The sequence below is a fragment of the Staurois parvus genome, unplaced genomic scaffold, assembly GCF_062004578.1.
Source record: "Staurois parvus isolate SC_StPar_1 unplaced genomic scaffold, SC_StPar_1.0 ptg000813l, whole genome shotgun sequence".
NCBI lineage: Eukaryota > Metazoa > Chordata > Amphibia > Anura > Ranidae > Staurois > Staurois parvus.
The window spans coordinates 3,206,184-3,233,385 of NW_028318609.1; the positions used below are offsets into that span (position 1 = coordinate 3,206,184).

Sequence of the window (27,202 nt, forward strand, 5' to 3'; positions counted from 1 at the left end):
TAATTTTTTCTTTTGTGGGAGTGATTTGGGATTTTTCTTTTGTCAGCAGTTTTTCCCTTTCACCTGTGTCATTTGCTGTGGCTGGTGTCCAGTCTGGGTTTTGTGGCTGTTTCTGGTCTCATGGCTGGCTATAGCGTTTGCGTATACTCTGTAGAGGGCCACTTATGGTGGCCATCTTTGTTATGGCATGTCCAGGCTCATGCATGTGCAAGGTGGGTTTGCACTGGAAACATCTTCTGTTTTCCCTTGTTTATGCTACAGATGAATTGGTCACAATTTAATGTTATATGTGCATCCCAATGCTAAGCACTATTCTAAGAGCAATTGGTGGTTCATTTTGGCCTTCCTCCTCATAAAAGGTCAAAGCTTTGGTGAGTTCTCTCTGATAGTTTGGCCCACTCTACATTCCAGGACTCAAGATCCTTTTGGCAGAATGGAAACCTTCAAGAATGGTTGGAAGGGTGTGCAAGGGCACCTTTCTGAAGGACACACAGCCATGGTTCTTTTTGATCCCTTCATCCCCTACAGGAGTCTTGTTGACAGGAGCCCTCCCCTAGGCTAGTGTGGTGGAGGCCAGGGTGGCCGATTTGTGTGCACAGATGATACATTTTTGAGATCCATGGGTGCCTACGGTAAACCCGGTTACTTTTGTCTTCATCCCGACCATAATCACACATTCCGGTCAGGAGGTGATGTCCTCTCTCAGTACATCAATATTATACATCTGCAAAGGGCAATGATTCTAAGTCCTCCCTCAGAGAAGTTTAGAGGTTTCTATTCTACTCTGTGTCACGTACGAAGAAGACTGTTTCTTAAATTCAACACCGATCTCCAGTTTCCAAAGTCTCAGTGGGAGATTGACATTGCCAATTCATGTGCCTTCGATTCAGGGCTCTCCACCTCACCATTGAGCTTTATGGAGGTCCTAATCTCTGTGTACCCCCTCTGAGGAAACAGGGGTGCTTTGAATCCATCATTTCTTAGATGGTATTCTACTGCTGACTCGGAGTCCAGATGACCTACTAGTTCAAAAGGGTATTCTTCTGGCCATCCTGAGAAGTTTTGGCTGGATAGGAGGTGTCATGACAGTTGGAGCAAACCTGACTAGTCATCAATAGGGAGGACCAGTTTAATCAAGTCAGTACATTTCTCCTCCTTCTTAGAATGGGCTAAGCAGTCTCCAGCTTCCCAATGCAGGGGTTTCCTGGACACGATGGTGGCTTGCATCCCTATGCTATTCTGGGCACACTGGATTCTCTGGAAAAACAAATAATTTCCTTTTTGCAGTTCAGAAGTCAGCACTTGTGCTGATTCAAAATGCTTCTCCTCAGATGCACATAATCCTCTGGTGATGGGTATGTCAGGGGACTCTCTATCCCATTCGATAGATTCATTATCTTGGACCATTGTCACCACCTATGTCAGTGCTACAGGATGGATCATCACCTGAAGTCATCTCAGAATGCAAGACAGGTAAAGTTTCCCATCAGATGGGGTAGTTTTCAATGTACAGAAAATATGAGCAGTTGGGATAACCCTATGTGCGCTGTTGCCTCATATTCAGGCTTGACTGGTTATTCTTCATGATATCAACACAGCAGCAGTGTCATATGTTCAGAAACAAGGGAAAACCAATGACCGTTTCCAATAGAAGTGGAACTATCATGTCCCTAATTGAATGTAATCTTGAGGGGCTATTGGTGGAGTACCTTCTGGGCTCCCAGGATGTTGAAAGGGAATGTCTCACCAGGTGTTTTTGGTTCCCAATGAGTGGGTTAATTGGAAGATCTTGCCCATATAGTATGGGGTCTTCCTCAGCTGAAACTGGTTGCATCACCATCCATTCACAGGGTTCCTCTCTTGCCAGTTGGTAAAGGAAAAGGACACACAGTCACTCACCCAAGGATTAGTTCTCTAGCAGATGCCTTTCCTCTACTGTCTTTGGTCATGATGTTCCAGGGGAGACAGGTGTCTGAGAGTCTTGCTGTGATAGCAAGCACACCTGACTGGCTCGCAGGCCTTAAGTTTACCATAGCCATGAAACGTAGTCCAGATCAAGCACTTCAGCTATTAGTGTTTCCACAAAACCTGTCCCAGGATGGACTGGAAATTGAGATGGAAGAACATTAACCGTCCTCTGGCAGTGGTAAACCCTGGATAAGTTCCCGGAAAAAACATCAACACTATTTTTTCCAAAGTCTGTAACAGATTCACAGTCCTTTGCAGCTGAGCAGAATTTTGATCCTTGCAACCCGGCGGTTGCCCAGTTGCTACCATTTCCTCACATAGATCTGGATTTGAGACATAACCTAGTTCTGTAGGAGCTCAAATTTCAGGCCAAGCAAGAGCCTCCAGAAGTGATAGAGGATCATTCAGCTAGGTCCATTTCTACATCTTTCAGTTCAGGGCAGTGCATGCAAACTGTGTATGGAGACATCTGCAAAGCAGCAGGCTGGTTGCCGCAGTGCATCTGATTATAAATGTTTAGCCCTTCCAGTTTAGGTTGTTATTTATCACATGTATGCTGCCATGTTGGTGTCAGTAAAACGGAAAATTGTATCAAGTACTTTCCGTAATTTTCCTTTCCTGACGCAAATCCATGACAGCATACTAACCCTCCCTTTTCTTTTCATCTTGCTATTTTTACAAAGAGAATGAGGGAGGTTGCTCATGCTTTTCTTTTATAGGTTTAAACAGGTCCTGTGGATGCATATAGGGGCAGAGCTATATCACATGTATGGTGCCATGGACCGGCATCAAGAAAGGAGAATTATTATTTTTATTATTATACAGTGTTTATATAGCGCCAAAAAGTTTGCTCAGCGCTGTACAATATAGTGGGGGACAGTACATGAGACAATACAGTAACAAAACAATATACGAGAGGTTCAAGGGCCCTGCTCTTTCGAATTACAGTAAGTATTTGATACATTTTCCCATTTGTTTGCTTTCCATTCACTAATTATGGGGAATGGTTAAGTGTTTGCAGGTGTGATTTAAGCAACTGCACTGCTCACGGAGCTTGGTCACGGAGGATTGCAATAGGTGAAGTTAAAACAAGGTACATCAGCTCTGCTGGTGACGGGCCTGGTTTCTATATGTAATATGGCTCTCCTAAGAGGCCATCACAGCAGAGGCATAGGGCTCCAAACATTTGTTCCCAAAGCTTCTATGGAGGTATCCACATTTAGTGATTTTATCCATAGTGACATGGTTTCACAAATCAAAGTCACCACCAACAGAGGACACAGAGTCAGTCCAGTTAATTTAAACTGAAACCCACTAGGTCAGTGAAATTTCAAAAGGTAAGAACAACAACCTGGAGCAGTGGTTCTCAACCTTTCTAATGCCGCGACCCCTTAATACAGTTCCTCATGTTGTGGTGACCCCCAACCATAAAATTATTTTCATTGCTACTTCATAACTGTAATTTTGCAGTGGGAGGACTAGCGCCCCATCACTGATGTCAGTGGGAGGAATAGTGTCCCATCGTTGGTGTCAGTGGGAGGAATAGTGTCCCATCATTGGTGTCAGTGGGAGGAATAGTGCCCCATCATTGGTGTCAGTGGGAGGAATAGTGCCCCATCATTGGTGTCAGTGGGAGGAATAGTGCCCCATCATTGGTGTCAGTGGGAGAAATAGTGCCCCATCATTGGTATCAGTGGGAGGAATAGTGCCCCATCATTGGCATTAGTGGGAGGAATAGTGTCCCATCATTGGTATCAGTGGGAGGAATAGTGCCCCATCATTGGTATCAGTGGGAGGAATAGTGCCCCATCATTGGTATCAGTGGGAGGAATAGTGCCCCATCATTGGTGTCAGTGGGAGAAATAGTGCCCCATCATTGGTATCAGTGGGAGGAATAGTGCCCCATCATTGGCATTAGTGGGAGGAATAGTGCCCCATCATTGGTATCAGTGGGAGGAATAGTGCCCCATCATTAGTATCAGTGGGAGGAATAGTGCCCCATCATTGGTGTCAGTGGGAGGAATAGTGCCCCATCATTGGTGTCAGTGGGGGGAATAGTGCCCCATCATTGGCGTCAGTGGGAGGAATAGTGTACAATCATTGGCGTCAGTGGGAGGAATAGTGCCCCATCATTGGCGTCAGTGGGAGGAATAGTGCCCAATCATTGGCGTCAGTGAGAGGAATAGTGCCCAATCATTGGCGTCAGTGGGAGGAATAGTGCCCAATCATTGGTGTCAGTGGGAGGAATACTGCCCCATCGTGGGTGTCAGTGGGAGGAATACTGCCCCATCGTGGGTGTCAGTGGGAGGAATAGTGCCCCATCGTGGGTGTCAATGGGAGGAATAGTGCCCCATTGTGGGTGTCAGTGGGAGGAATAGTGCCCCATTGTGGGTGTCAGTGGGAGGAATCGTGCCCCATTGTGGGTGTCAGTGGGAGGAATAGTGCCCCATTGTGGGTGTCAGTGGGAGGAATAGTGCCCCATTGTGGGTGTCAGTGGGAGGAATAGTGCCCCATTGTGGGTGTCATTGGGAGGAATAGTGCCCCATTGTGGGTGTCAGTGGGAGGAATAGTGCCTCATTGTGGGTGTCAGTGGGAGGAATAGTGCCCCATCATTGGTGTCAGTGGGAGGAATAGTGCCCCATCATTGGTGTCAGTGGGAGGAATAGTGCCCCATCATTGGTGTCAGTGGGAGGAATAGTGCCCCATCATTGGTGTCAGTGGGAGGAGGAATAGTGCCCCATCGTTTGTGTCAGTGGGGGGAGGAATAGTGCCCCATCGTTGGTATTAGTGACACAAATGATGGGGCACTATCCCTTCCACTGACACCAATGATACTTACCTTGCTGACTCCTGCTCCAGCCTGGGCTCGCTCTCTCCCTCTCCCTTCTACAGCCTGCATACCTGGCTGCTGCAGCAAAATTTGCACTTACCTGTCAGCTGTCTTCCTTCTCTGGCCTCTCTCTTCACTCGCTCCTGCAGCTCCCTCGATCTTCTTCGATCTCCGCGCGCTGCCGCTCGGCTCCTCCTCTCCAAGCTCCACCTCCTCGCCGGTGATTGGCCGCCTGTGTGCCTCTCCTGAGCTAGTTCCGGTGGCCAATCAGCGGCGAGGAGGCGGAGCTATTGAGTGATCCCGGAGGTGTGGCCAGGTTACAGGGGCAGCATATCATCCCGCCCACAGATCGCCTGAGACAGGAGCGGTGTCTCGGTTCCTAAGACCATCGGAAATATGTGTTTTCCGATGGTCTTAGGCGACCCCTGTGAAATGGTCGTTCGACCCCCAAAGGGGTCGCGACCCCCAGGTTGAGAACCGCTGACCTGGAGGGTCTACAGTGGGCAAAGACTACTAGGCAATAATTTTCTTTTCAAATGGAAAAAGCTCCTTCACATTGTTGGGAGGAGATTAGGAGAATAGGTTGTTTCCAGTGCTCATAGAGGAATGTTTTAAATACCAAGTATACTGGGAATGTCTGTGGAGCTCTAAGAGCCCTAAAAGACCCTAGGTCTAGAACAGCAGGCTGATCCTCCAAATTCAGTGTACTGTATTCTGCATTAGTCAAGTTAGAAACAACCCCTTGTAAATCTGATTCATAATGAATTTGCTCATAACCACCACTGCAGGAGTCCGCTGTGAGGAATCTGAATCAGATATGGCAATTAGCACCTCAGGTTCACTTATTGATGGGGGCCCAGTAGTCAGAGTTAAGCCAGCCATACATGGATAAAAAAGGGGCAAGAAGGGAACAGTGGAATGTTGATCCATGTATGGGCAGGCTGGTTGTAGACCAGTTGTCAATTGACTTTTTTGTACAACCAGCCTGTCAGGTTTTTGCTGAACAATCAGTGCCGCCAGCTATAGCTGACATCTGAACAGTGGGACCCTGTTGCTGTATTTCTGGGACTGGTGAGAAGATACTGCTGCCATTAACCTGTGGCTGCTAGCAGAGATTAGGCACATAAGGACTGGCCATCTAACCAACAGAATTATGTACTGCGTGCAGACTTTACTGGCACTGTACTAATGTGCTTCACCATAAAGACTGGGCCCCAGCGCTAGCAGGCTGAAGAACTAGGGCTAAAGACTGCTCACCCAGATAGTTTCTACACAAGAAGTTTGCCTATTTTCCATAGTAAGAGGTACCCCTTTAGGTAATCTTACATTTCATTGCTGACATTCATATATAGAGTGCACTCTAAAGTGGTTATAGCCTGTTTACAGAGGTGTTATTGCAATATTGATTTTCATTGCTGTTTAATATTTTCTAATTTCAATACTTATTGCTGATTTTGTGGATTACCAGGTTTACTCCAATCTAGTTGCATAGAACTCCATTCTATGCTGCTATAGCCCAGTGAACATGTGATTTAACCTGATTGTTTACTCACCAATTTATGTGCATACTGCTATTTACTGCAACCCATGACAACATATTGGGTTTATTTACTACTAATCAGTCTGGTGTTTTGCTTTTTGATACTGAACCTAATTTGTATGTAGGGTGTCTATATTTGTGCTCCCAATAGCAGTGCAGTATCCGTTTGCTTAACCTGGTGTGTCAGTGGGACTGTTCTCAGCAGAAGAACAGAGGACCCAGTCTATGATATGGCTCCTGCAGGAGTAGCGCTACCAGACGAAAAAGAATAAGAATACAAAGTCTAGCAGAACTGAAGAAAAGACATTCGTTCTCTTATGACACTAGCAAATAGCAGAGGCATTATGGTTAGAGATGGAAGTTACAGTATATGGGTGGCTTAAAGTATTTCTTGCTTCCTAGTGTCACAATATCCTGTAGGTGGCTGTATAAAGAAATAAAACCATTTTTTTTGCAGTCTGTGGCCCATTTGGGATAGATTTTCCTCACTATCTGTTGGAACATAAATTATTATTATTATTACACAGGATTTATATAGTGCCAACAGTTTGCGCAGCAGTTTACAACATGAGGGCGTATACTACAATTACAATACAATTTAATACAGTAGGAAACAGAGTGCCCTGCTCATTAGAGCCTAAAGTGATGGAAAATATCTCCATTGTGGACACACAGGCTGCAACAAAATTATTTTTATTTTTTAACCACTTCCCGTCCGCCCTTTAGCAGAAATACTGCTATAGGGCGGCACGGGTGTGCAAAATCATGTGTGTATATATACGTGATTTTGCATTTCCGAGTAGGGGGTGCACGCCCTACCTGCGCCGCCATTCGCGGCCACGGTTGTCAATCACCGTATCCTGGCTGGTAATTACCCGCCGGCCCCTGGTGATTTCCAAAGATCTCCGATGGGGAGGAAGACTGTTTTGTTTACTAACAGTTCTCCTTCCTGTCAGCTTGGGTACACTGCTCTGGATAGCTGTGCACAGCCATCCAGAGCAGTGTGATTTCAGTGAAGCACACTGATACAGCCCCCTAGTAAAACACTCCCTGCACACAGTTAACCCTTTGATCGCCCCTCATGTTAACCCCTACCTGCCCAGTGCCATTAGTACAGTGTCAGTGCTTTTTTCTTAGCACTGATCACTGTATTGGCGTCACTAGGGGTGGCAGTGACACCAAGTCAGTTCCCTCCAGTGTCAGAATGTCCACCGTAGTCCCGCTATAAGTCGCTGATTGCTGCCATTACTAGTAAAAATAAAAGAAAATTCCAGTATATATACCACCATTTGTAAATGCTATAACTTTCACGTAACCAATTTTTTTTTTTAGCAAAGACATGTAGCAGAATACATTTTGGTGTAAATTTATGACTAAATTTGATTTTTTACATTTTTTTTACTGGACATGTTTAATAGCAAAAACTCAAAAATATTGTTGTTTTTCTCAAAATTGGCAGCCTTTTTAAAAGACTTTTTTTTTTTTAAAGTGCAAAAAATAAAAAAAATGCACAGGCATTCAAATACCACCAAAAGAAAGCTCAATTTATGGGAAAAAAGGACGTAAATTTGATTTGGGTGCAGCGTTGCATGATTGCGCAATTGTCAAAGTAACGTAGTGCCGTAACACAAAAAAACGGCCTGGTCAGGAAGGGGGGTAAATCCTCAGGAGGGCAAGAGGTTAAACTAGGGAAGGGTTACAACCTCTGCCAAGTTATTCTTACTGTATATCTTCCTGTCCCTGTAACAAACTCTCACGTCACGTCCTGCTGTCATAGGAACAGGAAGTGGGCTGATATCTCTCCAACAGGGTAAGGCCTCATGCATACCTTTGCATTCCGGGAACACACGCAGTACCAGGCATTTCTGCATGTGTTTCTGGAATGTACAGAAAAGTGCAACGTGCTTGCGGTGACCTTATTTCTTAATGTCACCCCAAATGAGGCAAGGAAACAGGCTAAAATGTGCGTTAAACAAAAACGGCAGCCCTTTCAAGTGCATGGGTGCCCTACACTGTCACATGGAAAACGTGAGACAAAATGCGCTAATACATGTTGTCCAGGTGTGAATGGTGGCTAATTGACAGCAATACAAGTTTAACAGAAATATTTATTTAATAAAAAAAAGTTTTGGATGGAGTTGCTATAATACTGGTGGAGAAGGATCTGGGAGTTCTGGTAGATCACAAACTTAATAATGGCATGCAATGCCAAGCTGCGGTTTCTAAAGCGAGCAAAATCCTCTCGTATTAAAAGAGGTATGGACTCCAGAGAGAGAGATATCATATTACCCGGTACAAATCTTTAGTAACACCTCATCTGGGATATGCAGTTCAGTTTTGGGCACCAATTCACAAAAAGAACATTGGGGAACTGGAGAAAGTACAAAGAAGGGCAACCAAACTGATAAGAGGCATGGAGGAGCTCAGCTATGAGGAAAGATTAGAGGAACTGAATTTATTCTCTCTTGAGAAGAGGAGATTAAGGGGGGATATGATCAACATGTATAAATACATCAGTGGTTCATATAGTGAACTCGGTGTAGAGTTATTCACCCTGAGGTCATCACAGAGGACAAGGGGGCACTCTTTACGTCTGGAGGAAAAGAGATTTAATCTCCAAACACTGAAAGGTTTCTTCACAGTGAGAGCTGTGAAAATGTGGAATAGACTCCCTCAAGAGTTGGTTCTGGCCAGCTCAGTGGATTGCTTTAAAAAAGGCCTGGATTCTTTCTTAGATACACAGAATATAACTGGATATAACATTTATAGGTAAAGTTGATCCAGGGAATATTCGATTGCCTCTCGGGGGATCAGGAAGGATTTTTTTCCCCTGCAGGAGCAAATTGGATCATGCTTTGCTGGGTTTTTTTTGTCTTCCTCTCGATCAACTGTGGGTATAGGATTATAACTTTTTTTTTTTTTTAAATGGTTGAACTGGATGGACTTTTGTCTTTTTTCAGCCAGACTAACTATGTATGTAACTTTTGAATCAATGACCTAGAACCAGAATGCAGATTGGTACTTTTCTCTCATTTGCACTGTTGCACATGTGATTTAAAGCAGGGGTCTCCAAATCTTCTAAACAAAGGGCTAGTTTACTTTCCTTCAGATTTTAGGGGTGCCGAACTGTGGCCATTGGCAGTCAAAAAGGTCCCAACGTCAGTGGGAAAAAAATGCCCCATCTTTGGTGTCAGTGGAAAGAACAGTGCCCTATCGTTTATTGTCATTGGAAGAAATTGTGTCCCTTCATTGGTGTCAGTGGGCGGGGAATAATGGCCCATTGTTGGTATCAGTGGATGAAATAGTTCTCCAAGGGCTGGATAAAAGCAAGCAAAGGGCCGCATCTGGCCCTGGGGCCACAGTTTGGAGACCACTAATTTAAAGTATAATGAAGCAAATGCATCAACATAACACAACAGCCAAGGAACTAGCATTTGCAGAAGAAGATTAGCAATGACTTCCCCTGTATTTGTTTGACAGTTGTATATGCAGTGTATATATGGTGTTTAAAGGAGGTGATCCCAGTTTTTGTTGCATGAACAGTAAGCAGCCAGGGTGCTGTCAACAAGAGGGTATACACAGGGCTGGCAAGGAGTAACAAGAACAATATTGTTGAAAAATAAACTGCATGTTCTTTTCCAATATTTCATGCAAGACCTCTGTACGCCCTATGAGCTCCATACTATATATACTGTATATATGTTATTGGTAATACAATTGATGATCATGTCCTTCTTTTTTTTTTTTTTAATAGTTTGGGGGCAAAGAGATCCTGGATCTTGGAATAACTAGGGTGCGAAATCAAAACTCTATACCAAAGGTAAGTGCTATTGTACCTTGGATTTACAATCTATAGTATCCCACAGATAAAATGGAATTTTTGTGGTCACCGTAACCACTTTCTCAGAGTCTATTGAGGGACACAGTACTTCATGTTCAAGAACCATGCCTTATACTGCTTATACTGCTGCCTACATGAGGATTGGAGACTAGGCACAAAATCTGGAAGTCCTCCCCAAGGGGCTATCACCTCTCCCATAACTCTACTCTGTTGTAAAACCAACACAACAAAACACAGGAGCATCAGATCATACTACTTATTAAATGGCAATACAAAAGAATCCAAGCACAGTGGCACAAATCCGCATGAAGTATTTACCTAGGACCAACATCACAGACCTATTCAGGAGGTTCCCAATAAATGCCAGCAAGGCAGTGGCGTCCCGAGGCAGGTTCGGGGGGTGACACCGACTGCACGGGGTGACACCGTACCCGCTCCACGAAAAGGTAAGTTGTAAAGCAAGCCGAGGTTTCCCGCAGGATAGATCCAAACCATCCTGCAGGGATTGTCCGCTTTCTTTACAACTTACCTTATTGTGGAGCGGGTCCGGTGTCACCCCGTATAGGTTGCATGCCGACGATCCCCGCAGGATGGATCGGATCTGTGGATTGGGAGAGCATAATGGATCGGACTCAAAATCCATACCAGACCCAAAGGGCTTGGTATGGATGGGAGGGGGGACCCCATGCCGTTTTTTTATTTATTATGGTGCCGGTTTTTAAATGTAATTACCGCTTTTTTTTTTTTCTTCAGTATAGCTCAGAGATTCAGTTGTACTTTCCCCGCAGCTAAAAGAGAGTTTCTTTTTAATTTATTTCCTCAAGTTAAAAGAAACAATGTTTCCTTTTAGTTTCTTAAAATAAACAAAGCTTCCTTTAACTCCGGGGAAAGTGACAGCTAATTCTGTGAGCTATAGTGAAGAAAAAAAAAAAAGCCCGCAATTGCATTTAACAATCGGCACCGACATACAATTTGTATTGCGAAAAAATTAAAAAAAAGTTTGTAAACCGAGGCATTATTTTCAATGGATTTTCATTCGTAAACCGAAAATTATGTTAACCGAGGCGTTTGTAAACTGAGGTACACCTGTATTATAAAGATGTAAAGCGTATTATCTAATAAAACTCGCAAATAACTACAGTACATCAGCATTGAGAATATGCACTATATTGTCAAGTGTATTGGGAGCCTGCCTTTACACAGACATGAACTTTAATGGCATCCCAGTCTTAGTCCTTAGGGTTCAATATTGCGTTGGCCCACCCTTTGCATCTACTGTATAACAGCTTCAACTCTTCTGAGAAGGCTGTCCACAAGGTTTAGGACTGTGTCTATGGGAAGGTTTGACCATTCTTCCAGAAGTGCAAATACAAAGAGAAAATGATGTGGTGCTACTGCAACTAATATGTGCAATATTGCATATATGTGGAAGATATAAACCACATAAATATCAAAATAAATAATATAAATATAATAATAAATATGTAATATATAACATATACAATATGAACCTCCCAAGTGCTGCCTACAATGTGAATATGATCTATATAAGATCAAAACAAGTAAAAAGAATAAATAAGAAATATACACAAGAAGTGATCAGAATAATTCACACAAATGTGTGTGTGCACATAAATATGATATATCTGTAGTGGTGAAAAAAACAAATGGCCATAACAGGACTAATGTGCCCAATTGATCCTAATAGGATCTATATGTGATAGTGAACCATCCAACTAGTCCAAATGGGACTACAATATCTACTGTGCTCCAAAGAAACAAATAGTGAAAAACGCATGAAGTGTCAAGCAAATAATGAAAAAACGCATGAATTGTCATGCATCAAGAAATGCTCCCCTATAACAGACAAATAATTCAAATGAATTATCAAACAATATTCAAAGACCAACACATACAGTTGTGTTCAAAATAATAGCAGTCAGACATCACTAACCTGATCAATCACTGTTTTTGGTAGAAATGATATTTCTACATGGCAAATAATTTACTAGCAGGTGTAGTAGAATAATAGAAATCCAACAGACCCAACAGTCATGACATGTATGCTGCTGATTCTGTGTAATTGAATCACTAATTGAAAGGGGCATGTTCAAAATAACAGCAGTGTGGAGTTCTATTAGTGAGGTTGTTCATTCTTTGAAAATCAGGTGGCAATTATTGCCCTTATTTAAGGAAGGAAGGCAGCAAATGTTGTACATGCTGGTTACAGTGCATTTCTCTCTGAAATTCTGAGGAAAATGGGTCATTCCAGACATTGTTCAGAAGAACAGCGTACCTTGATTAAAAAGTTGATTGGAGAGGGGAAAACATATAAAGAAGTGCAGAAAATGATAGGCTGCTCAGCTAAAATGATCGCAAATGCCTTAAAATGGTAACCAAAACCTGAAAGACGTGGAAGAAAGCGAAAAACTACCATTGGAATGGATAGAAGAATAGCCAAAATGGCAAGGACTCAGGCAACAATCAGCTCCAGGAAGATCAAAAGAAGGTCTAAAGTTACCTGTGAGTACTGTTACAATTAGAAGACGCCTATGTGAAGCCAAGCTATCTGCAAGAAGCCCCCGCAAAGTCCCACTGTTGAAATGTTGAAAAAAAGACGCGCTGAAGAGGTTACAATTTGCCAAAGAGCACATTGACTGACCTAAAGAGAAATGGCGCAACATTTTGTGGACTGATGAAAGTAAGATTGTTCTTTTTGAGTCTAGTGGCCGGAGACAGTTTGTCAGACGACCCCCAAACACTGAGTTCAAGCCACAGTACACTGTGAAGACAGTGAAGCATGGTTGCACAAGCATCATGATATGGGGATGTTTCTCATATTACGGTGTTGGGCCTATTTATCGCATACCAGGGATCATGGATCAGTTTGAATACATCAGAATACTTGAAGAGGTCATGCTGCCTTATACTGAAGAGGAAATGCCCTTGAAATGGGTGTTCCAACAAGACAACGACCCCAAACACACCTGTAAACGTGCAACATCTTGGTTCCAGACCAACAAGATTGACGTTATGGAGTGGCCAGCCCAATCCCCGGATCTTAATCCAATAGAAAACTTGTGGGGTGACATCAAAAATGCCGTTTCTGGGGCAAAACCAAGAAATAGAGAAGAACTGTGGAAAGTAATCCAATCATCCTGGGCTGGAATACCTGTTCACAGGTGCCAGAAGTTGGTTGACTCCATGCAACACAGATGTACAGCAGTTCTTCCTGATTTAATTTGGAATAGAATGTGTAGTGTTCCCAATGCATTTGTGTGTATGGAAATAAAAGCTATTAGAAGGATTTTGAGCTTTATTCACTTTTTTCAACACACTGCTATTATTTTGAACACAACTGTATATAACCACATGCATAAAGTGCATATATTAAATCACATGCCGTGAAAAAAACGATATCACTAGAAACAACGCATGTCACTAAAATTACGTAAAAACGTGTAAACACATAAATAAATGTCCAAATTGGTGTAAACCACCATACATTCAATAGAAGTAAACACCCGTAAAGATGGGTGATAAATGTGTAAGGTGACAGGAGGGTTTCCACAGGTGACAGAAATGCACGCTCACCTCCTTGCCTCGACCCACACAGGGTCAAAACACTTTTAGGAGCACTACTTCTGGATCCTTCATATACGAAACTCCACCAGAGCCGCGTGACTCTCTCCTTGGTGATCTCCCTCTCTCAGGCAGGTTTAAATGGTGGCAGAACTAACCATTAGCCCTGTGGAAGTCACGTGACCAACGTGACGCAATGCGTAGGCACGCGGTGAGGCACTTCCGGTTTGGACGCCATCTTTGTACACCCATGCAACTACACTCAGAACATGAGGTATTTCCTATCTATGCCTTATACAAGATGTAGGAAAATGTGAGTTTGCATTTTGGAAGATCTGTTTGCTATACTTCTTTTTAATAAACTGTATCGTACTATGGGAGCTTCTGCTTGTATTTTATAAGGAGCATATTGGCCATATCTCATGATACTGCGGGAAGAGGAGGTCTGCCACGATTTAAACCTGCCTGAGAGAGGGAGAGCACCAAAGAGAGAGTGACACGGCTCTGAAGGAGTTTCATATATGAAGGATCCAGAAGTAGTGATCCTAGAAGTGTTTTGACCCTGTGTGGGTCGAGGCAAGGAGGTGAGCGCGCATTTCTGTCACCTGTGGATACCCTCCTTACACATTTCTCACCCATCTTCATGGGTGTTTACTTCTATTGAATGTATGGTGGTTTACATCAATTTGGACATTTATTTATGTGTTTACATGTTTTTACGCAATTTTAGTGACATGCGTTGTTTCTAGTGATATCGTTTTTTCACGGCATGTGATTTAATATATGCACTTTATGCATGTGGTTATATATGTGTTGGTCTTTGAATATTGTTTGATAATTCATTTTAATTCTCTGTTATAGGGGAGCATTTCTTGATGCATGACAATTCATGCGTTTTTTCATTATTTGTTTGACACTTCATGCGTTTTTCACTGTTTCTTTGGCGCACAGTAGATATTGTACTCCCTTTTGGAATAGTTGGATGGTTCACTATCAGTTATAGATCCTATTAGGATCAATTGGGCACATTAGTCCTGTTATGGACATTTCTGGTTTTTTCACCACTATACTGTAGATATATCATATTTATGTCACACACACATTTGTGTGAATTATTCTGATCACTTCTTGTGTATATTTCTTATTTATTCTTTTCACTTATTTGATCTTATATAGATCATATTCACATTGTAGGAAGCACTTGGGTGGTTCATATTGAATTATATGTTATATGTTACATATTTATTATTATATTTATATTATTATTTATTTTGATATTTATGTGGTTTATATCTTCCACATACAGTGGAAGATATTTTTAGCTGGGGTGCCCAAACTTTCGATCCCCACTGTATATGCAATATTGCACATATTAGTTGCAATAGTGCCACATCATTTTCTCTTTGTATTTGCATTTATTCATCAGGTAAATGATTGGATATTGGCAGCTATAGTAAGTTTGTAGGGATTAGGATAGGAGCGCAGGAGGTTTTTCACTTATTATCTCTTCCAGAAGTGCATTTGTGAGGTCAGGCACTGATGTTGGGTGAGAAGGCCTGGCTCGCAGTCTCTGCTCAAATTCATCCCAAAGGTATTCAATTGGGTTGAGGTCAGGACTCTATGCAGGCCAGTCAAGTTCCTCCACCCCAAACTCGCTCATCCATGAATTTATGGACCTTTCTGGTGCACAGTCATGTTGGAACAGGAAGGGGCCATCCCCAAACTGTTCCCACAAAGTTAGGAGTATGATATTGTCCAAAATGTCTTGGCATGCTAACGCTTTAAGAGTTCCCTTCTCTGGAACTAGAGCCCAAGTCCAACTCCTGAGAAACAACCCCACACCATAATCCCCCCTCCACCAAACTTTACACTTGGCACAATGCAGTCAGGCAAATACCGTTCTCCTGGCAACCACCAAACCCAGACATGTCCATTGGATTGCCAGACAGAGAAGCATGATTGTCACTCCAGAGAACGTCTCCACTGCTCTAGAGTCCAGAGTAGAGATGAGCGAATCGAACTCGGCGAAGTGGAATTCGTTTCGAATATTAGGAAAATTTTCGATTTTTCCAAAAATGGCGGCGACATGTGCGGCGACGGAGCGGGGATCTCTGGGAAGGCACGCAGACAAGGCGCGCTGACCCATAATGCATTCATTCATGACATGTGATCGCATTAGCCAATCAGCAGCCAGCCAGCCAGCACTGTGTAATGGTGGATCTATAAATTGCGGCCATCTTACAATTCTCCATTTGCCTCTGGTCATTCAAGAGAGACAGACCTCTCTGTATTAGGGACACAGAATCGTTACTTAGGGACACAGAACCGTTACTTAGGGACACAGAACCGTTACTTAGGGACACAGAACCGTTACTTAGGGACACAGAACCGTTACTTAGGGACACAGAATTGTTACTTAGGGACACAGAATTGTTACTCAGGGACAGACACAGAATTGTTACTCAGGGACAGACACAGAATTGTTACTCAGGGACACAGAATTGTTACTGAGGGACACAGAATTGTTACTGAGGGACAGACACAGAATTGTTACTGAGGGACAGACACAGAATTGTTACTGAGGGACACAGAATTGTTACTGAGGGACACAGAATTGTTACTGAGGGACAGACACAGAATTGTTACTCAGGGACAGACACAGAATTGTTACTCAGGGACAGACACAGAATTGTTACTCAGGGACAGACACAGAATTGTTACTCAGGGACAGACACAGAATTGTTACTCAGGGACAGACACAGAATTGTTACTCAGGGACACAGAATTGTTACTGAGGGACACAGAATTGTTACTGAGGGACACAGATATGTTACTGAGGGACACAGATATGTTACTGAGGGACACAGATATGTTACTGAGGGACACAGAATTGTTACTGAGGGACACAGAATTGTTACTGAGGGACAGGCACAGAATTGTTACTGAGGGACAGACACAGAATTGTTACTGAGGGACAGGCACAGAATTGTTACTGAGGGACAGACACAGAATTGTTACTCAGGGACAGACACAGAATTGTTACTCAGGGACAGACACAGAATTGTTACTCGGGGACAGACACAGAATTGTTACTCGGGGACAGACACAGAATTGTTACTCGGGGACAGACACAGAATTGTTACTCGGGGACAGACACAGAATTGTTACTCGGGGACAGACACAGAATTGTTACTGAGGGACACAGAATTGTTACTGAGGGACAGACACAGAATTGTTACTGAGGGACAGACACAGAATTGTTACTGAGGGACAGACACAGAATTGTTACTGAGGGACAGACACAGAATTGTTACTCAGGGACAGACACAGAATTGTTACTCAGGGACAGACACAGAATTGTTACTCAGGGACAGACACAGAATTGTTACTGAGGGACACAGAATTGTTACTGAGGGACACAGAATTGTTACTGAGGGACACAGAATTGTTACTCAGGGACAGACACAGAATTGTTACTCAGGGACACAGAATTGTTACTGAGGGACACAGAATTGTTACTTAGGGACACAGAATTGTTACTGAGGGACAGACACAGAATTGTTACTGAGGGACACAGAATTGTTACTGAGGGACACAGAATTGTTACTGAGGGACACAGAATTGTTACTGAGGGACACAGAATTGTTACTGAGGGACACAGAATTGTTACTGAGGGACAGACACAGAATTGTTACTCAGGGACAGACACAGAATTGTTACTGAGGGACACAGAATTGTTACTGAGGGACACAGAATTGTTACTGAGGGACACAGAATTGTTACTCGGGGACAGACACAGAATTGTTACTCAGGGACACAGAATTGTTACTGAGGGACACAGAATTGTTACTTAGGGACACAGAATTGTTACTGAGGGACAGACACAGAATTGTTACTCAGGGACACAGAATTGTTACTGAGGGACACAGAATTGTTACTGAGGGACAGACACAGAATTGTTACTCAGGGACAGACACAGAATTGTTACTGAGGGACACAGAATTGTTACTGAGGGACACAGAATTGTTACTGAGGGACACAGAATTGTTACTCGGGGACAGACACAGAATTGTTACTCGGGGACAGACACAGAATTGTTACTCGGGGACAGACACAGAATTGTTACTCGGGGACACAGCATTGTTACTCGGGGACACAGAATTGTTACTCGGGGACACAGAATTGTTACTCAGGGACACAGAATTGTTACTGAGGGACACAGAATTGTTACTGAGGGACACAGAATTGTTACTGAGGGACACAGAATTGTTACTGAGGGACAGACACAGAATTGTTACTGAGGGACACAGAATTGTTACTCAGGGACAGACACAGAATTGTTACTCAGGGACAGACACAGAATTGTTACTCAGGGACAGACACAGAATTGTTACTTAGGGACACAGAATTGTTACTGAGGGACAGACACAGAATTGTTACTGAGGGACACAGAATTGTTACTGAGGGACACAGATATGTTACTGAGGGACACAGAATTGTTACTGAGGGACACAGAATTGTTACTGAGGGACACAGAATTGTTACTGAGGGACACAGAATTGTTACTGAGGGACACAGAATTGTTACTGAGGGACAGACACAGAATTGTTACTCAGGGACAGACACAGAATTGTTACTGAGGGACACAGAATTGTTACTGAGGGACACAGAATTGTTACTTAGGGACACAGAATTGTTACTGAGGGACAGACACAGAATTGTTACTGAGGGACACAGAATTGTTACTGAGGGACACAGATATGTTACTGAGGGACACAGAATTGTTACTGAGGGACACAGAATTGTTACTGAGGGACACAGAATTGTTACTGAGGGACACAGAATTGTTACTGAGGGACACAGAATTGTTACTGAGGGACAGACACAGAATTGTTACTCAGGGACAGACACAGAATTGTTACTGAGGGACACAGAATTGTTACTGAGGGACACAGAATTGTTACTGAGGGACACAGAATTGTTACTCGGGGACAGACACAGAATTGTTACTCGGGGACAGACACAGAATTGTTACTCGGGGACAGACACAGAATTGTTACTCGGGGACACAGAATTGTTACTCGGGGACACAGAATTGTTACTCGGGGACACAGAATTGTTACTCAGGGACACAGAATTGTTACTCAGGGACACAGAATTGTTACTGAGGGACACAGAATTGTTACTGAGGGACACAGAATTGTTACTGAGGGACACAGAATTGTTACTGAGGGACACAGAATTGTTACTCAGGGACAGACACAGAATTGTTACTCAGGGACAGACACAGAATTGTTACTCAGGGACAGACACAGAATTGTTACTGAGGGACACAGAATTGTTACTGAGGGACACAGAATTGTTACTCAGGGACAGACACAGAATTGTTACTGAGGGACACAGAATTGTTACTGAGGGACAGACACAGAATTGTTACTGAGGGACACAGAATTGTTACTGAGGGACACAGAATTGTTACTGAGGGACACAGAATTGTTACTCAGGGACAGACACAGAATTGTTACTGAGGGACACAGAATTGTTACTCAGGGACAGACACAGAATTGTTACTGAGGGACACAGAATTGTTACTGAGGGACACAGAATTGTTACTGAGGGACACAGAATTGTTACTGAGGGACACAGAATTGTTACTCAGGGACAGACACAGAATTGTTACTGAGGGACACAGAATTGTTACTGAGGGACACAGAATTGTTACTGAGGGACACAGAATTGTTACTGAGGGACACAGAATTGTTACTCAGGGACAGACACAGAATTGTTACCGAGGGACACAGAATTGTTACTGAGGGACAGACACAGAATTGTTACCGAGGGACAGACACAGAATTGTTACTGAGGGACAGACACAGAATTGTTACTGAGGGACAGACACAGAATTGTTACTGAGGGACAGACACAGAATTGTTACTGAGGGACACAGAATTGTTACTGAGGGACACAGAATTGTTACTGAGGGACACAGAATTGTTACTGAGGGACACAGAATTGTTACTCAGGGACAGACACAGAATTGTTACTGAGGGACACAGAATTGTTACTCAGGGACACAGAATCGTTGAATTAAAGAGTATGTCAGACAACACGCAGAGGAGTGGCAGAGGAGGCAATGTTTTAGGAGCGAGCAGACGTGGCAGCAGAGGAAGGGGTCGAGGCAGCACTAGTCGCAGCCAGAGGCCAGTGCTCCCGGTGTCATCCATCGGTCGTGTCTCCACCGACAACCCTGCCGTCATCGATTGGTTGGCTCGGTCGTCTTCCTCTTCCCAGGTCACCTCTGACACCTACAGCCAACGGTCGGTGGGTACGTCAGACACAACCGTTAGTTGGCATGGCCCGGGAGCAAGCCCACTGAAATCACGTGTCCTCTACCTGCCCCTGTCCTTTGGTGTTCCCTCACCAAGCGAAGTATCGCATGCTGTGGGCTCAGCCCCACTGTACAGTGAGGAAGAACTAACAGAGGGCGGTCAGGAACGGGGGGAGACATCCGCCTCTTCAGCAGCCAGGCGAAGAAGTACTGGCGAGGAGAGTGGCTCGGTAGCCGGTCTAGAGACAGGTCTGTCTCCTGACCCACACGCAGCCGAGGGGGCTAGTAGTGAGGCGGAGACCCTAATTGATGATGATGAGGCTGATCGCACTTTGCAGCCTCGTCGTCATCAGGCTATTGCTTCCGCATCATCAGGAGTAGAGGGTGCCAGCTTGCCAGCGAGCAAAACAGTCGGTGGGTTGCCCAGGAGGCAGCAGGGTCGCAGCAGTGTCAGTGGAGGCAAACGGCCACGGAGTACACCACCAGCTCCACTGCAGCCTACCACCACGGCCAGTAGTGGTGCCGGTGTGCACGGAGGAAGTAGCAGTCAGCCAGTGAGGAGTAGCGGGGGCAAAGTTTCCTACTCGGCGGTGTGGCAATTTTTTGTCAAGCCGCCCGAGGAAGTAAACGTAGCCGTATGTCGACTATGTGGCCAGAAAGTCAAGCGTGGCCAGGGGGCCCATGTTGGGACTACAGCGTTGCGTCAGCATATGCAGCGTCACCATTTGGTGGCCTGGGAAAACCGTGATAAAGATACGGCGGTTCTTCCTGCCTCCTCATGCTGCTGCCAGGTCCAGAGTGTGTCATGGGTCCCTGTACGGCCTCCCATTGCTGCTTTCTCCACCGCCACACTCTGCCATGTGCCACTTTCAGGTCTCCTCACACTGCTGGTGTGTTCCATTTTGTCATAGGGTGCTGGCAGATTACGGGCCTCCCATTGCTGCTGCCAGGCCCGTAATCTGCCATGGGCCCCCGTACTGACTCCTCATGCTGCTGCCAGGTCCAGAGTCTCTCATGGGTCCCTGTATGGCCTCCCATTGCTGCTGTCTCCATCGCCACACTCTGCCATGTGCCACTTTCAGGTCTCCTCACACTGCTGGTGTGTTCCATTTTGTCATAGGGTGCTGGCAGATTACGGGCCTCCCATTGCTGCTGCCAGGCCCGTAATCTGCCATGGGCCCCCGTACCGCCTCCTCATGCTGCTGCCAGGTCCAGAGTCTCTCATGGGTCCCTGTACGGCCTCCCATTGCTGCTGTCTCCATCGCCACACTCTGCCATGTGCCACTTTCAGGTCTCCTCACACTGCTGGTGTGTTCCATTTTGTCATAGGGTGCTGGCAGATTACGGGCCTCCCATTGCTGCTGCCAGGCCCGTAATCTGCCATGGGCCCCCGTACCGACTCCTCATGCTGTGACGTTGCAACAAGGTGGAATTCAACCCTACATATGGTAGACCGCCTTTACGAACAGCGAAAGGCCATCACCGATTTCCTGATGTTACAAGCGGATAAAGGTACTCCCCTGTGTAACTTAGATGTCAGCCATTGGCAGCTCATGCGTGACACCTGCCGCTTTCTCAGACCCTTTGAGGAGGCCACACTATTCGTGAGTCGGCAGGACTATGGGATGAACGACGTCATTCCTCTGTTGCACGTCCTGGAACAAATGCTGTTAACAATGGCTGGTCAGGGTGCGGTAGACGTGGCGCACAGATCTCAACGCCACATGACCCCTGTGGGGGCAGGACAGGAAGAAGAGGAGGAGGTAGAGGAGGACATTGGTGCTCAGGAATTATTGAGTGAAATGGGTGGCTTTTCCACTCAGCGGACAGGAGTGGAGGAGCAGGAGCATCTGGTAGAGGAGGAGGAGGAGACAGAGGACCCAGACGCACCGTGGCAGTATGCTGTGGAGATGGAGGCAGGGAGTCCCTCGCATTCCTTGGCACAAATGGCCCATAGCATGCTCGGTTGCTTGCGTAGCGACAGCCGAATAATAACCATCAGACAGAGGGATGACTTTTGGCTGTCCACCTTGTTGGACCCTCGCTACCGTTCAAAAATGGTGGCCTTTTTCACACCTGCTGAGAGGGAGGCCAAAATAACGTACTATAAAAACCACCTATGTAGTCAGTTGGTCTCTGCCTTTCTGCGCCAACGTCCATCCTCAGACACTGTGGGCCCTGTGCGCTCGCGTTCCGCTGCCATGGCAGCAGGGGAGGGGTGGGGTGGTAGGAGTAGTGGCAGCTCCACCAGCAGCGGCTGCCTCAGTCTGCAGTCGATGATGAGTAGCTTTCTTCACCAGCGCAGTGAGGAAACTACTAACCAGCCGCAGCAGCAGCAGCATCAGGTGGACCTGGAGCAGGACCTCAAACAACAGGCTCGGGCCTACTTGGACAGCACCCTGCCAACCGATGTAGACAATCCCCTTGACTACTGGGCAACGAAACTTGATCTTTGGCCCCAACTAGCTGAATTTGCCCTTGAAAGGCTGTCATGCCCGGCCAGTAGCGTGGCATCGGAGCGCGTGTTTAGTGCGGCAGGAGGTATTGTAACTCCGCGGAGGACACGACTGTCCACCCAAAGTGTGGAGAGACTCACGTTTGTGAAAATGAATCAGGCGTGGATTAGTCTGGATTTCAAACCACCAGTTCCTGACACAACTGACTAAATCCGCCATGAATCATGCCCCAAACATGTTATTATTTTTAACATAGGCCTCTGTATGGCCTTTAATTTAAGCTGCTTACGCTTCGCCACTCTGCCATGGGCCCCCGTACCGCCTCCTCATGCTGCTGCCAGGTCCAGAGTGTCTCATGGGTCCCTGTACGGCCTCCCATTGCTGCTGTCTCCATCACCACACTCTGCCATGTGCCACTTTCAGGTCTCCTCACACTGCTGGTGGGTTCCATTTTGTCATAGGGTGCTGGCAGATTACGGGCCTCCCATTGCTGCTGCCAGGCCCGTAATCTGCCATGGGCCCGCGTACCGCCTCCTCATGCTGCTGCCAGGTCCAGAGTGTCTCATGGGTCCCTGTACGGCCTCCCATTGCTGCTGTCTCCATCGCCACACTCTGCCATGTGCCACTTTCAGGTCTCCTCACACTGCTGGTGGGTTCCATTTTGTCATAGGGTGCTGGCAGATTACGGGCCTCCCATTGCTGCTGCCAGGCCCGTAATCTGCCATGGGCCCCCGTACCGCCTCCTCATGCTGCTGCCAGGTCCAGAGTGTCTCATGGGTCCCTGTACGGCCTCCCATTGCTGCTGTCCCCATCGCCACACTCTGCCATGTGCCACTTTCAGGTCTCCTCACACTGCTGGTGTGTTCCATTTTGTCATAGGGTGCTGGCAGATTACGGGCCTCCCATTGCTGCTGCCAGGCCCGTAATCTGCCATGGGCCCCCGTACCGACTCCTCATGCTGCTGCCAGGCCCGTAATCTGTCATGGGCCCCTGTACCGCCTCCTCATGCTGCTGCCAGGTCCAGAGTGTGTCATGGGTCCCTGTACGGCCTCCCATTGCTGCTGTCTCCATCGCCACACTCTGCCATGTGCCACTTTCAGGTCTCCTCACACTGCTGGTGGGTTCCATTTTGTCATAGGGTGCTGTATGGCCTCCCATTGCTGCTGCCTCCACCGCCACACTGTGGCTCCACACTCTGGTTTTGGCCCCGTGACTGCCCAAATGAGTGAAGTGTGCGGTGATTCTAAGATCGACGGCACTCATCTGCATGTCATACTGACTGACAGTATTATTTCTCTTCCCCAGCAGACTCCAAGGGCATTTAAATTAAAGGTACAGTGTTCTGCACTAATATAAAGGCTCTCTGAAGCCTAGAAACACCCTTTTATAAGTTAAATTCGCAGCGAATATATTCGCCTCGAATCGAATTTATTCCTCGAATTCGCCGAATCGAATTTTTGAATACTTCGCTCATCTCTAGTCCAGAGGTTTACGCCACTGCATCTGACGCTTTGCATTGTACTTGGTGATATAAGGCTTGGATGCAGCTGCTCGGCCATGGAAACCCATTCCATGAAGCTCTCTACACACCATTGTTGTGTTAATCTGAAGGCCACAAAGTTTGGAGCTATTGACTCTGCAGACAGTTGCCGACATTTGCACACTGTGCGCTTCAGCGTGCTCTGACCTCGCTCTGTCATTTTACGTGGCATTCCACTTCATGGCTGTGTTGCTGTTGTTCCCGGTTCCTTCCACTTTGTTATAACACCACTAACGGTTGACCGTGGAATATTTAGTAGCAAGGAAATGTTACAGATGAACTTATTGCGCAGGTGGCAACCTATCACAGTACCACGTTTTGAATTTACTGAGCCCCTGAGAGTGACCCATTCTTTCACAAATGTTTGTAGAAGCAGTCTGCATGCCTAGGTGCTTGATTTTATACACCTGTGGCCATGGAGGTGATTGGAACACCAGGTTCCAATGATTTTGAGGGGTGTCCCAAGACTTCTTTTTTTTTTGTTTACAAACGTCTTTATTTTTCAAGAAATAGACTGTAAAATGACATTACAGCATCAAACAGTATATAAAACACAAACAAGGCACAGATTAAGTGTACATTTCAAAAGGTACAATCATGTAGAGTAGAGAGAGAGAAAAAAAAAGAGAGAAAAGAACTTAAGTACATGAGCAATATAAGTAAAGAGGTAGGTAGAGTTATACAGCTACCAACAGAGTAACTCAATCAATCCAAACTTGGGTGTTCCTTAGTCATATAGTAAATGTCTGAGTTCTCCAGATTTCCCATTTTCTATCAAATAAGTGCATCTTATCCAATAGTGTAATGCATTCTTTCCTTGAGGATCACAGCATCAACTCTATGCAGCACGGTGGCCAATGGCACCGTGAGAGATTTCCAGTGTAGGGCAATAGCCCATAGGGTGGATATACAAATGGTATGGATTAGCCTCATAACCTCAGTCTGAACTCCCGAGATATGAGCTCCTAATAGGCAAGACTGCATAGACAAATGCACCGGGGCTCCTGCCAGTGCAGAAGCCACCTCAGAGATCTTGCGCCACACCAAGGAGAGGCCTGGGCAGGCCCAAAATGTATGCACTAGGGTACCAGCAAGGCCCCAGCCCCAGAAACATAGGTGGGACATGCCTGGATACAGGACCTGTAGTCTAGATGGGGTATAATACCATCTGGTTAATACTTTTGAGGGCTGTCTCACGGACAGAATGGAAACCCAATCCTCATCCCAAAAGGTGATACCACTATCAGCCTCCCATTTCTGTCTATAAAGAGGGGGTGAGAGAAAGGAACTAACCAAAAATTGTCGATACAAATCTGAAATAGGAGAGTCCCTAGGAGAGTCACGGCTAATGCGTTCAAAAAACGAAATCAGAGATGAGGGTATAAGACCAAAATGTGAGTTAAAAAAAGTCTAATCTGTCGATAATGATAATATTCATGCAGCGGGGTATCAAAAAGTATGTGTAGCATCTCAAAGGTGATATAAGATCTTCCTTGAAAGTCAGATAACCTGATAAAGGATCTATCATACCACCAACGGAACGCCTGTGGAGATGAGAATGCCGTAATAAAATTCGGGTCACCAAAAAATTATGAACCTGGTGAAACAGAGGAGACCAGATTTAATTAAATTTATATCTGGACCAAAGCATTAATGATTGGGCTACAATGGAATTATGGATCCATAACGAGCGGGGGGGGGGGGGGAATTTTGGACCATATTATGCCTGGTAGATAGAACGGACATATAGACTGAGATTCAAATCTGATCCATGGGACCTGGGAATTAATAGTTGCCCATTGTGATAACGAGGGCGTTTTGTTACGCCAAATAAAATTATTAATCATCCGTTGAAAGCGGTCTAGGAACGTTTTTGAGACCAGGATTGGGAGTGCTCTAAATAAATAAAGTAATTTAGGCAAGACATTCATTTTTACTGCCGTGACTCTGCCCAAGAATGGGATAAGGTATCCATGCCAGATCTTCAACAGAGTAGAGGCGTGACACACATGGTGGGTAATTAGCAGCAAATAATTTTGTGTCCCAATACTTTTGTCAACATAGTGTATATCACAAGAGGGAAGGGAACATTATCCTTCAATGGACTCCAAGAAAGGGATTTCACAATAGGAAGAAAAAGTAAATTTTTTCTTTCATCCACTCTTATTCATGAACTATGCAAGGGCCCCAAGCAGTTCATAAAAACAGAGGGGCGGGCACACCCCAACAGTAAAAGCTGAACAAGTAGCCAAAATCAAAAAGCTTTGAGGACACTAAGCAAAGCAGAGTGGACTAGTTATGGGAGGGGTTATACCCACTGGAGGCTGGCCTCAAGTTTTCGTGCTTAGTGTCTAATCTTCCTGTAGGTGGCAGTATAACTCATGGTTTATGAATATGAAGTACTGTTTCTGTCAATAGATAATGGAGACATTTACTTTAACCTTGTATGGCTGTTATTGTTTTGATAAGTCATTTTTATCTGTAGTAACTAAGTTGGAACATACATGTTAAATATGTCTTTCACAGGATGTTTTATTGGACATCAAAGAGACAGAATTGGCAGTAAAAGACAAGGAAACATCAGAGGTAAAACAGAGAAATGCCAGCCGTATGTTGTGCTTCTTGCCACGAGCATTCATTGTACACAGGCTTCTAAAGAATACAAAAACAGTGACAGGGAGAAGAACGTAGACTACAAATAAACTAATTCACTTGAGTGTCTCCAGAACTGACAACAGGAGATAGGATGGTGTGAAAGCCATTTAAAACTCTATCCTTTAAAGATACTTGTTCTTGTGTTTTTATATATATATATAAATAAAATACTGACTTGTCTTTATTATGATTAGGACCAAAAGATGAAAGTTGTAAACTTTTTTTCTAATCCAGTATGTATTACAGTGGGGCAAAAAAGTATTTAGTCAGCCACCAATTGTGCAAGTTCTCACGGGGGGACCTAGTGAATGACTTGCAGAGAGCTGGGACCAACGTAACAAAGGCTACCATTAGTAACACACTACGTCGCCAGGGACTCAGATCCTGCAGTGCCAGACTTGTCCCCCTGCTTAAGCCAGTACATGTCCAGGCCCTTTTGAAGTTTGCTAGAGAGCATTTGGA

At 45.0% G+C, this 27,202-nt stretch overlaps 1 protein-coding gene across 4 annotated transcripts in view; it reads left to right on the forward strand.

Annotated features, from left to right (window-relative positions):
- Window positions 1–27,202, forward strand: part of LOC149444142 (uncharacterized) — a 114,562-nt gene that overhangs the window by 73,300 nt on the left and 14,060 nt on the right. For 3 of the 4 annotated variants that reach the window (XM_089654899.1, XM_089654897.1, XM_089654898.1), the window contains 2 exons: window positions 10,093–10,158; window positions 26,612–26,671. In XM_089654899.1, the coding sequence (XP_089511025.1) occupies window positions 10,093–10,158; window positions 26,612–26,671 (126 nt within the window). The remainder of the gene's footprint in view (window positions 1–10,092; window positions 10,159–26,611; window positions 26,672–27,202) is intronic. The other variant, XR_016306552.1, reaches the window with a different exon arrangement.